The 12,469-nt window shown below is 47.7% G+C and overlaps 1 protein-coding gene across 3 annotated transcripts in view; it reads left to right on the top strand.

The window, feature by feature from the left end:
- NBAS (NBAS subunit of NRZ tethering complex) overlaps positions 1 to 12,469 on the top strand; it is a 415,971-nt gene that overhangs the window by 194,240 nt on the left and 209,262 nt on the right. For all 3 annotated transcript variants that reach the window (XM_072143606.1, XM_072143607.1, XM_072143605.1), the window contains exons 33-35: positions 961 to 1,074; positions 3,369 to 3,526; positions 5,608 to 5,721. In XM_072143606.1, coding sequence (XP_071999707.1) covers positions 961 to 1,074; positions 3,369 to 3,526; positions 5,608 to 5,721 — 386 coding nt within the window. The remainder of the gene's footprint in view (positions 1 to 960; positions 1,075 to 3,368; positions 3,527 to 5,607; positions 5,722 to 12,469) is intronic.

Genomic DNA, 12,469 nt, shown 5'->3' with positions numbered 1-12,469 from the left:
CCCCCACACAGTGATTGTAAGGGAGAAGACCTTATTACCCATGCCCATACAAAGTGATTGACAGTGAGAGTCCTGATTTCTCTGCCCCAACAAGGTGATTGATGGTGAGATTCCTGATTACTCCGCCCACACAGTGATTAACAGTGAGAGTCCTTATTACTCCGCCCCAACACAGTGATAGGGAGGGAGAGCCCTTGTTACCCCGCCCACTTGCAGTGATTGGCAAGGAGAGCCCAGATTACCCTGCCCACACACAGTGATTGACAGCAAGAGTCCTGATTACCTCCACCCACACACAGTGATTGACAGCAAGAGTCCTGATTACCTCCACCCACACACAGTGATTGACAGCAAGAGTCCTGATTACCTCCACCCACACACAGTGATTGACAGAAAGAGTCCTGATTGGCCCACCCACACACAGTGATTGACAGCAAGAGTCCTGATTGGCCCACCCACACACAGTGATTGACAGCAAGAGTCCTGATTGGCCCACCCACACACAGTGATTGACAGCTAGCTGCAGGACTACAGTGTAAGTTACTTTTGACACATCATTAACAGACCCTTAATATAACACATTCTATTACATTCCTTTTATATACTAGATTGTGACATTTCCTGCCTGCTGTGTCAGTACTCACGGACCATCTGCTATCAGGAAAGATTGTGTTCTCTCTGTGACGGCTTCTTCCAGGATACCACCTATCAGAGTCACTAAGTGCCATAAATCACAGTCTCACAGTGAAAGTGGAAACTTACAGAAAATGTTAATGCATAAAACCATTTACTCAGATGGCTGCTAGTGAGCTGGAGGGTCACAGTATTACAGAATCTGCAAGATTTATAGCTGTTATGTGTAATGATGGTGTGTACAGTGGTGGGGTGTGTTATTATATACTGTAAGATAGAATGAGACCATAAATGTAAAGTAGCTTATGTATGTGTTATGTGTTTTAGGAAATGAAGAGATGGAGATGAAAGGACAAGTTCTTACTCTTCTAGCTGAACAGGCGCTTCATTACCAGGATTACAAGGCTGCCAATGGGCACTGCCAGGAACTCATGGCTAATGGTAGTGCACAATTATTTCTTTCCTCTCCTCCTACCTCTCTCCCTCCCTTCCTGCCTTCCATCCATCCTTTCATCCTCCCTTCCTTCCTTTTATCCTTCCTTCCTCCCTTCCCTTCCCTCCTACCTTTCTTCCACTCCCTCCGCTCTTCCCCTCCGTCCTTCCACTCCCTCCGTCCTTCCGCTTCTTCCGCTCTAACCTTCCGCTTCTTCCGCTCCGACCTTCCGCTCCGACCTCCGCTCCACCTTCCGCTTCTTCCGCTCGACCTGCTATCTTCCGCTCTGACCTTCTGCTTCTTCCGCTCCCTCCCTTCTTCCCCTTCCCTCCCCTCCTTTCTTCCCCTTCCCACCCTCCCCTCCTTTCTTCCCCCTTCCCACCCTCCCCTCCTTTCTTCCCCTTCCCACCCTCCCCTCCTTTCTTCCCCTTCCCTTCCCTCCCTCCCCTCCTTTCTTCCCCTCCCTCCCTCCCCTCCTTTCTTCCCTCCCCTCCTTTCTTCCCCTCCCCTCCTTTCTTCCCCTCCCCTCCTTTCTTCCCCTCCCTCCTTTCTTCCCCTCCCCTCCTTTCTTCCCCTCCCCCTCTTTCTTTCCCTCCCTCCCTCCCTCCCTCCCTCCCTCCCCTCCTTTCTTTCCCTCCCTCCCTCCCTCCCTCCCTCCCTCCCCTCCTTTCTTCCCCTTCCCTCCCTCCCTCCCCTCCTTTCTTCCCCTCCCCTCCTTTCTTCCCCTCCCTCCCCTCCTTTCTTCCCCTTCCCTCCCTCCCTCCTCTCCTTTCTTCCCCTTCCCTCCCTCCCTCCCCTCCTTTCTTCCCCTTCCCACCCTCCCACCTTTTCTTCCCTTCCTTCCCTCTTTTCTTCCCCTTCCTTCCCCTCTTTTCTTCCCCTTCCCATGCTCCCGTCCTTTCCTCCCTCCCCTCCATCCCTCCTTCCCCTCCCCTCCTTCTCCCCTCCCCTCCATCCCTCCTTCCCCTCCCCTCCATCCCTCCTTCCCCTCCCCTCCATCCCTCCTTCCCCTCCCCTCCATCCCTCCTTCCCTTCCCCTCCATCCCTCCTTCCCTTCCCCTCCCCCTCCATCCCTCCTTCCCCTCCCCTCCATCCCTCCTTCCCCTCCCCTCCATCCTCCTTCCCCTCCCCTCCATCCCTCCTTCCCCTCCCCTCCATCCCTCCTTCCCCTCCCCTCCATCCCTCCTTCCCCTCCCCTCCATCCCTCCTTCCCCCTCCCCTCCATCCCTCCTTCCCCTCCATCCCTCCTTCCCCTCCATCCCTCCTTCCCCTCCCTATCCTCCCCTCCATCCTCCTTCCCCTCCCTCCATCCCTCCTTCCCCTCCCCTCCATCCCTCCTTCCCCTCCATGCCTCCTTCCCCTCCCTATCCTCCCCTCCATCCCCTCCCTATCCTCCCTATCCTCCCCTCCATCCCTCCTTCCCCTCCCCCTTCCCCTCCCCTCCCCTCCCCATCCTCCCCTCCCCATCCTCCCCTCCCCATCCTCCCCTCCCCATCCTCCCCTCCCCATCCTCCCCTCCCCTCCCCATCCTCCCCTCCCCATCCTCCCCTCCCCATCCTCCCCTCCCCATCCTCCCCTCCCCATCCTCCCTCCCATCCTCCCCTCCCCATCCTCCCCTCCCCTCCCCATCCTCCCCATCCTCCCCATCCTCCCCTCTACATCCTCCCCTCCCCATCCTCCCCTCCCCATCCTCCCCTCCCCATCCTCCCCTCCCCATCCTCCCTCCCTCCTTCGCCTCCCCTCCCTCCTTCGCCTCCCCTCCCTCCTTCGCCTCCCCTCCCTCCTTCGCCTCCCCTCCATCCTTCCCCTCCCTATCCTCCCTTCCATCCCTCCTTCCCCTCCCTATCCTCCCCTCCATCCCTCCTTCCCCTCCCTATCCTCCCCTCCCCTCCCTATCCTCCCCTCCCCTCCCTATCCTCCCCTCCCCTCCCTATCCTTCGCCTCCCCATCTTCCCCTCCCATCCCTCCTTCGCCTCCCCTCCCTCCTTCGCCTCCCCTCCCTCCTTCGCCTCCCCTCCCTCCTTCGCCTCTCCTCCCTCCCCCCTCCCTCCTTCACCTCCCTCCTCCCTCCTTCGCCTCTCCTCCCTCCTTCGCCTCTCCTCCCTCCTTCCCTCCCTCCCTCCTTCCTCCCTCCCCCCCTCCCCCCCTCCCCCCCTCCCCTCCTCCCCCCCTCCCCTCCCCTCCTCCCTCCCCTCCCCTCCTCCCTTCCTTCACCTCCCTCCCTCCTTCCTTCCTTCCTTCCTTCAATCTTAATCAAGGCAACAAACATTAGAACTTTATTCGGGATTCTGTACTTTTTCAGGGTATAATAAAAGTTGGGAAGTTTGCAGCAAGTTGGGACAATGCGAAATTTATGAAGACCTTGGGACTCGTAAAGAACTGATGGCCTTTGCGTTGACTCATTGTCCTCCCAGTGCCATACAGTCCCTGCTGGCGGCCAGCAGCTCCCTGCAAACACAGGTCAGTATCATGAATGTAAGCGACCAACACGGATCAGGTAGGGTATGAAATATCCTTTCTAGCGTTCCCTATTTAAAGTAAAAACTTTGTTTTAACGTATAAAAATATCCATTTCAAAATCTTGTGCAAAGGAGCTGAAAAAGTCATTTCAGATGACCCTTACTTGGGCTCTAAAGCACTCAGATCCAAACTTATAAGTGAAGAAAAATAAAGAAATTTTAATGACCTCATTTGTGACATATAAAAAAAACACACATAAACAAAAAATAGTAATAAATATTTAGAAACACGCGTTTCAACACTATAAAATACGGTCTCTCCGTTTGCTTTGACTATACATTTTCTGTTTGAAAACAACCGACACAAAATAGGGGACTCAATTATAATGTGTTTTTTGAAAGTTTGTTTGAAAATTGAAAAAAGATATGCTATGTATTAAAAAAGGCCCTCAAAATGTAACCCCAAAAAGAACTAAAAATAAAGAAGAAAGCTAGCACACAATAAAAATAAAAACAAAAAACAAACCCTAGGGGTGTGTTCACACGTTCAGCTTTTCAGATGCAGATTTTGAAGCCAAAACCAGGTGTGGATTATAACGGCTGAGACCATATCACTGAGAGAAGCCATTCCTCCTCTGTTTTTCACTCCACTCCTGGTTTGGACATCGTAATCTGCATCTGAAAAACTGAACGTGCTTTCACACGGTGCTTTCTTGAACCATTCTTGGTCTGTTCTTGGTACGTTTTTGTATTTTTGCCATTCATTTGGCTGGTTTGTATGTGTTTTCTTAATTTTTGTTAGTGTGAAACAGATTCAAACACATGGTAAACATGCAAAAACGTACCAAGAACGCACTGTGTGACAACACCCTAAGGGTGCGTTCACACACATGTACGGAGGACGTATATACAGACGACGTATATACGGCCGATATACGTCCCCCATACACTTCTATGGGCTCACGGCACCGTACAGGAGCGGTACGTACCACTCTGTAGCCCGGGAAAAGATGTTACGGAGCCGTGCGCCATATGTTCCTATGAAGAGGGGCGCGGGTGAGCAGCACTCACCTCCTCCTCTTCTCCCCGCACGAACGTAGCAGGGCGGGCAATGGCACTGTGTATGTAGCCTAAGGGTGCGTTCACACATGGAGTTAACTCATGCGTTTTCAAACACATTACAAAAACTGAGAAGAGGAGATTCAGCTAATTACGTACATTGCTGTCAACATTGCGTTTACATAACGTGTGTGTTAACAGAACAGTAATGCATTTGTATATTAACATCACATCTTTTTTAAAGAGTATCTGTCCATTCTTGGACATACGAAAAGCGAGATCATCCCCTGACAGACATAATGAGCAAGTACGTTTGGGACAAATACCATCAGTAAATCTGATGATAGATGTCCAATAAGGGGTTAGTATTCAGGAGGTTAACAATAATTTGGGAGCAGGAGGAAGAGAATAGGATTGCAGGAACAGACTACACCGGATTGTTTGTAGTCTGCGTAGGGAGCTGCGAGCTGCGGATACAGAATTATGGGAAATATGTTAATCAATGATCTCTTTAAAGAGGACCTGTCACCCAGAAATTGGGCACTAATAGCTGCTTACTAAACTAAGCAGCTCCTAGTGCTAAAACAGTCACAGCCGGGTTACCCTGCTAGCGTTATCAGAAACTTCCAATAACGCTATCTAGCACTGCTGCGGAATAGATTAGAAGCGCCGGACTGCTCTGAAAGCGGTCCGGTGTATTCATCAGGGGGTGGGATTGTGGGCAGGAATAGAGGCGGTGCGCGGAAGTCATCGCCAAGCTATGCAGCTCATGAATACGCCGGACCTCTTTTAGAGCTTCATTTTCTGCTCCTTGGAATGATTAGTCGTTGCGGATTTGTGCCTGTTTGGGATTTTAGGATGTAACACAGGGTTATTACAAGGGACACGTATTAAGGTTTGTTACCGAACTGTCCAAAAGTTTTCTTATCCTTTTACAGAACAGACAAAGGACACTGATAAGACGGGTTATTTTCTTAGTGGTTGGTTTCAGAAGTGATGATCATGTCCTGCTGTTTTCTCCAGATTCTCTTTCAGGCAGTAAATTACCAGATACACCCTGATGGCGGCGGCGGGGAAGGGCCGGAGACGTCTTCGTGTTCGGGACCTCCTGGGTCGGCCGGTAGAGAAGCCAGTCAGGTAATAAGATGCTCGTATCTGTCCCTGTGCGTCTGCATGTGCCGTTATTTCTTCCCTGAAATGATTTGTGAATAAATATCTATGCGCGGCATGTGATGGCGGTATGTAGAGAGGAATACATGGACCGAGCCAGAAAGCAATTATCTGCCCATCTATCTGTCGGGCTCTGGCAAATCTATCTACACCAGGTATGTTAGCAGAGGTCAGCCTCCCTGAGACGGCTTCACATTGTCTGTGTTACATCCTATTTGCGTCTCGGCGTTCCACACTGGAAGATGTTGTGTGCCTCTCAGCTGGGCGGCATCACAGAGCCATATGGATTTGTTACTTAAAGTCAAACGGAGTTTAAAGATAATTGGAGAAGCCAATAACATAACAATGAGCTCCGCGCAGTAATGGAGCGGAGAGTCTGGCTTCTCAAGACGCTATTGCGGGAAGTGGACGCTGTGATTGCGGTCAGATCTTACATGCATTACCGGTAGATGGAGTGGTAGGAATTATAGTGGAATGTATAATACACCAATCACCCATTATAATAGATACCTGGCTGCAAAATAGCAAGGACTCACTGGGACTCCACAAGCATCGGAGACAGCATGGACACTTGTTCTCTATATACAGGATAGGGGATATATGTCAGATGACTGGCGCCCCCAGCAGGTAGGGCAAGGAGTCCCCTAATAGTCCACTCTGAGTGCAGGACAGAGCTCTACTCACTTTTATAGAATTGCTAATGATGACATAATGCTAATGTCATATTCGGGACTATTCCTGAGCGGTTTTTGCAGTATGACAAGGGCAGTATCTTGCTTATTTGGGCATCTATGATTATGAAAAGAGGGTTCTTTCTTTAAAAAAAAAAAAATGCATGAAGCTTGAACTCATTCACTATTAAGGAAATCTACTGTCAAAGTCCAGCATGATAAACTCATATACTCATAGATCCAGGCACCGTGACTGTGGTAATCTTTTTATATTTGTTATCCATGACCTTGCTATATGAGTGTTACCAGAGACCCTCCCTGCTGTAGCTTCACAGGCTGTTACTCTGTGCTGGAGCACTTCCCCCCTGCTTTCCCAGCACATCCTCTTTCCTGTAATCTCACAGAAGTAAAAATAAAAAAGTTGATATTAGAAGGAAGGAGGCCATGGATAACACATTTAAGAAGATACCACAGTCCCAGTGCCTGGATCTATGAGTAATGTCCCTGGTTTATCATGGTGGATGATGTCGATGAATCTGTTCTCCAATACCCATCACCAGGGGTTGTGCTGTACAGAATAATTCAAGAGTACCCCTTGAAGAGACTGCTGCCAGGATATATATCCTAAAGTTTCCTTGAAGAACATAGCTTAGGGCATCCCACCGCATGTGCTGCTATTTTGGCTGTTGCTATTGTGTGACTGAACCAGGGAGACAATCACCTCCACCAAGTACTGTAGAAAGATGCATCGAGATATCAAAAGGTTACACCGTTCTTAAAGGGGTTTTTCCACGAACAAAAGTTAGGCCCTATTGACGGGATAGTGCCCAACTTGCTGATCAGTGGGGGTCTCCGTGCTGAGACGCCCACAGATTACGAAAACGAGGGGTCCGATGGGGTCCCACGTTGCTCTGTTTTAGGACCCCTTGTTTTCCTGATCTGTGGGGGTCTCGCCACTGATCAGCAAGTTAGGCCCTATGTTTGTTCGTGGGTATACCCTATAAAGAAATTCCCATTTAAATCTGTATGCTAATGAGGTAGTTGGTGCACCTAGTGCCCCATACACGGCTATTCCTGTCCGGACCACCACCCACTTAAAATGAGAATATCTCTGTAACGGTGTAATATAAACACTAAATAATAGTATGTTGGAAATCCCAGTGCATTTCTCTACAACATCCTGACGACAGACCTCCATGGGCTCTGGGCTGTATGAATATACAATATGAAAATACAAGTCTGGAATCACTTCCTACTGGAATCAGCTTCTTGGGGAATGGAGGATGTTTCTCTTCTGCTTCTCACAATCTGCAACTTCAGAACCTTTGGAGGACCTTCAAAGGTCCTGAAATGTCTCTTGTGTACATGTTTATTGAGAGCAGGAGTATAAAATTTGATGGGTGGTTTGGGTGGTCATGGCCCCCCTAGAAGTTTGGGCCCCGGGCTACTGCTCGAACCACCTATATTATAATCCACTACTACACATCATAACAATATATAACTATCCCCGATGTTCAGAGCCGACATCTGTCATTTTACTTGGTCCTTCTAGTTTTGTGTTACTTTGCTGTAAGTTATTTCCATGTTTATAGTCTTCTCCTTCATCGTCCTTCATGTTTCTGATCTCTTAACCACACAAATTGCCGCCTTTCCAGACCACCGCTGGGAACATTAGTGACCATTTACCCTGCGCTCGCTGCAATCCAGAGGTAACGTTTACGTGAAAAGTAGGAAATTGTTTGTGATTAAGTGAAGATTATTTTAGCTGGAAAGTTAGTGAAGACAGTAAACAGTGTTTAACCCTATGGGAAAGGAAGACGAATAAGCAGTTGCTGGTCCAAGATTGAAACATATGACCTACCCATGGTGGCCTGTCCTCTGGGATCTCCACCAACCACGACTACAGAAGATTGCAAGGTGGTCCACTCATAACCCTACTATAGTTACATAGAGGACATGGGACCCCACAGTATTGTGTTTGGGACATAAGGGGCAGGTGGTCTAGCGTAATCCAGACACAGAAGCTTCACTCTTCAGACCATCTTTTGAATGCAGATTCAAATCTATTACTCTTAGCGAAAATCTACCAACTACTGGCGGTCCCCTACTTAAGAACACTCGACTTACATGCCACCCCTAGTTACAAACGGATCTATGGGAATTGGTAATTTATTCTACTTTAGCCCTAGGCTACAATAATCAGCTGTAACAGTTATCACAGGTGTCTGTAATGAAGCTTTAGTGTTAATCCTGATTCTTATGACAACCCGACATTTTTAAAATCCAATTGTTACAGAGATCAAAAAAGTTCTGGCTGGGATTACAATGATAAAATATACAGTTCTGACTTACTTACAAATTCAACTTAATAACAAAATAACAAACCTACAGACCCTATCTTATATGTAACCCCGGGACTGCCTGTATCTAGATCTATCGTAGATCTAGGCACATGACTGTGGTAATCTTCTTATTTCTTCTTTCCTTCCAAAATCAAATTTCCAAATTTTACTGATCAGACAGAAGGGCTCTGGTGGGAGTTACCAGAGCCTCTCTGGTACAGCTTCACAGGCTGTTACACTGTGCAAGAGGATTTTCCCTTCACACTGTGTGTGAGATTTTAGGAGGTTGTGGACGGTGGGAAATGCTAAGGAAGCAGAGGGGGAGGATCACATCTGCTTTTTAACAGTGGAACAGCCTGTGAAGCTACAGCACAGAGGGGCTCTGTTAAGCCTCCCCAGAGCCCTCTTGGCTCATTAGTATCATTTTAAAATTGTGCTACCAGAGCACCTCTATGCTGTAGCTTCACAGGCTGTTGCACTGTGTTGGAGCAAGTCTCACCCTTCTCCCTCTGTAGTCCCTCCTTTTCTACTGTCTAATCTCACAGCCGCAGAGGAAGCTTCAGCACTCTCTTTCACTGCAAAGCTGCACCACAATAGGGACACAGAGGCATCTGCTTGTGGTTCCGTGTCCTGGGTTTACCCCGGGCCGAACATCTGATTGGTGCAAGGGCTGTAGGTGTTGTGGATAGCCCATCGATACAAATTCCTGGTTACTCATTTAAGCAACTCACAGGCTCTTAATTGTTGGGTCACTGTTGGCCCTCATGGTCCTCATGACCATAATCATGCACGTTTATACGAGACCCCCCAATTGTGCATGTTTATACGAGACCCCTGATTGTGCCTGTATATATGAGACGCATGTTTACAAGAGACCCTTGACAGTGCATTTTTATACGAGACCTCCCTCATGGCGCAAGTTTATACATGAGCCCCCCGATTGCACATGTTTATACGAGACCACCCGATGGCGCATGTTTATACGAGACCTCCCTTATGGAGCATGTTTATACATGAGCCCCGATTGCGCATGTTTATTCGACCCCCCCCCCCCACGTGATGACGCATGTTTAACAAGCCCCACCCCCTGATGGCACATGTTTAACAAGACCCCACCCCCTGATGACACATGTTTATACGAGACCCCCCCCCCTCTTCAATGGCACATGTTTAACGGGACCCCACCCCCAATACGGAACCGACAGTTGAGCTTGAAGAAATACGATATGCCGACATAACTTAGACTGGGTTAGCATTGCATTTAGTCTGGTGATCCTGCCAAAACCATCAAAGTCCACTGCTTGGTAGCTTCATGTTGAGCGTCCAATCTGTGCTCCGTTTTTCTAACGTGCTTTTTCTAAGAGATAGACCATCCAATGTAAATATATAGGGGCACGGCTTCTCCCGCTGTCTCTATATCTCTCTGTGATGATTGAGCTGTATACACTGTATTCCGTGTACCAGTGATTGTAACCCATCCACACTTCTCCCTGTGATGATTGAGCTGTATACACTGTATTCCATGTACCAGTGATTGTAACCCATCCACACTTCTCCCTGTGATGATTGAGCTGTATACATTGTATTCCATGTACCAGTGATTGTAACCCATCCACACTTCTCCCTGTGATGATTGAGCTGTATACATTGTATTCCGTGTACCAGTGATTGTAACCCATCCACACTTCTCCCTGTGATGATTGAGCTGTATACATTGTATTCCATGTACCAGTGATTGTAACCCATCCACACTTCTCCCTGTGATGATTGAGCTGTATACATTGTATTCCATGTACCAGTGATTGTAACCCATCCACACTTCTCCCTGTGATGATTGAGCTGTATACATTGTATTCCGTGTACCAGTGATTGTAACCCATCCACACTTCTCCCTGTGATGATTGAGCTGTATACATTGTATTCCGTGTACCAGAGATTGTAACCCATCCACACTTCTCCCTGTGATGATTGAGCTGTATACATTGTATTCCGTGTACCAGAGATTGTAACCCATCCACACTTCTCCCTGTGATGATTGAGCTGTATACATTGTATTCCGTGTACCAGAGATTGTAACCCATCCACACTTCTCCCTGTGATGATTGAGCTGTATACATTGTATTCCGTGTACCAGAGATTGTAACCCACGTCTCCCCTATGAGTGACTGTTTATCTGAAGTGCGGATCAATACTGGGGTTTAGAAGGAAGCGCAGATTGTGTGGTCTCCGCGCTCTAGTAAAACGCCTTTGGCCTCCGCGTGTCACTTATTGTTGGCCTTTTGCTTGCCAATTATCTAGTGAGAATATATATACCGGCGTCTCGTGCTCTGCCCTTTAGTTAGAGGAACTCTAACACGAGAGAATATATGGACAAGCTGGGTTTGGTCTAATGATGCCTTTCTCCGCAGGGGATTGCCAAAATAGGAACCGGTCTTATCTCCTTCTGCTTTATAGTGTCATGGTCCTTACACTTTATAGCCTCGCGAAGATGTCAAGCTCTCTAAGGAGAGATCCTTGGCTGAATGTTCATAGCACGTCAGGGCCAGCCAAGTCTTCAAATGCCAACAAAATACTCTAAAAGCCCAAACCTGCATGTAATTTATCAGCTTCACCCTGGCTGTAGCTGCTGAGGTAGAGGTATGCACCACCATTGTCATTCATGATCGGATGTGTGGGGCAATACAACGATGTCCCATGTATTGTAGGAAAAACAAGTGGCTCAGTGGTAGGAGACCAAGGTGGAATATACCATTTAATTGTGTTTTTCTTTCTTTTTTTGTCTAATTATTCTATTGATTTCTGGTATTATAAATGTCTACTATGCTGCAAGGCTTGGTCCCTGTACAGTATGCAGTATTTTACAGCTTTCTTAGACTGACCATGGTTGCGTGAGAATTACTTAAAGCCATCTAGTTATATAAGATGTGAGGAGTCCCTTCTTCCCATCTGTTATTTGAAACAAGTAGTTTAATAAGTCCCTTCTTCCCCTCTGTTATATGTTGTTAGGAGCCCCTTTTTTCCCCTCTGTTATGTGATACAGGTAGTCCGTTCTAACCTGCATTTATACAGTGTAATGAGTATCTTCTTCCCCTCTGTTATATGATACAGGTCTCCCCTTCTACCCTGCTGTTTAAGACTATAATGAGCCCCTTCTTCCCCTCTGTTATATGATGTTAGGAGCCCCTTCTTCTCCTCTGTTATATGATACAGGTAGTCCATTCTGCCCTGCTGTTGTACAGTGTGATGAGCCCCTTCTTCCCCTATGTTATATGATGTTAGGAACCCTTTCTTCTCCTCTGTTATATGATGTTAGGAGCCCCTTTTTCCCCTCTGTTATATTGATACAGGTAGTCCGTTCTAACCTGCTGTTATACAGTGTAATGAGTCCCTTATAATGTTAGGAGCCCCTCCTTCCCCTCTGATACAAATATTACCTTCTACCCTGCTGTGATACAATGTATTCCCCTCTGCTATGTGATGTAAGGAATCCCTTCTTCCCGCTTTTATATGGGATGTAATTAGTCCCTTCTTCCTAGCTATTATGTGGAGTCCCTTCTTCCATGCTAAACAGCAGTGCCAAACTGTAATCCTACATCAGGGCTGGTGGTAGGAGACGAGTCGCTTCATACACAGTAGTAAAAATGGCAGATTCTCCTGCACACTCTCATATAATCACGCTCTGTGTGTCTGAAGGATTTACTG

This window comes from Engystomops pustulosus, chromosome 3 (assembly GCF_040894005.1).
Source record: "Engystomops pustulosus chromosome 3, aEngPut4.maternal, whole genome shotgun sequence".
Classification (NCBI taxonomy): Eukaryota; Metazoa; Chordata; class Amphibia; order Anura; family Leptodactylidae; genus Engystomops; species Engystomops pustulosus.
The sequence above is the reverse complement of the archived record's forward strand: the minus strand, read 5'-3'. Positions and strand labels throughout refer to the sequence as shown.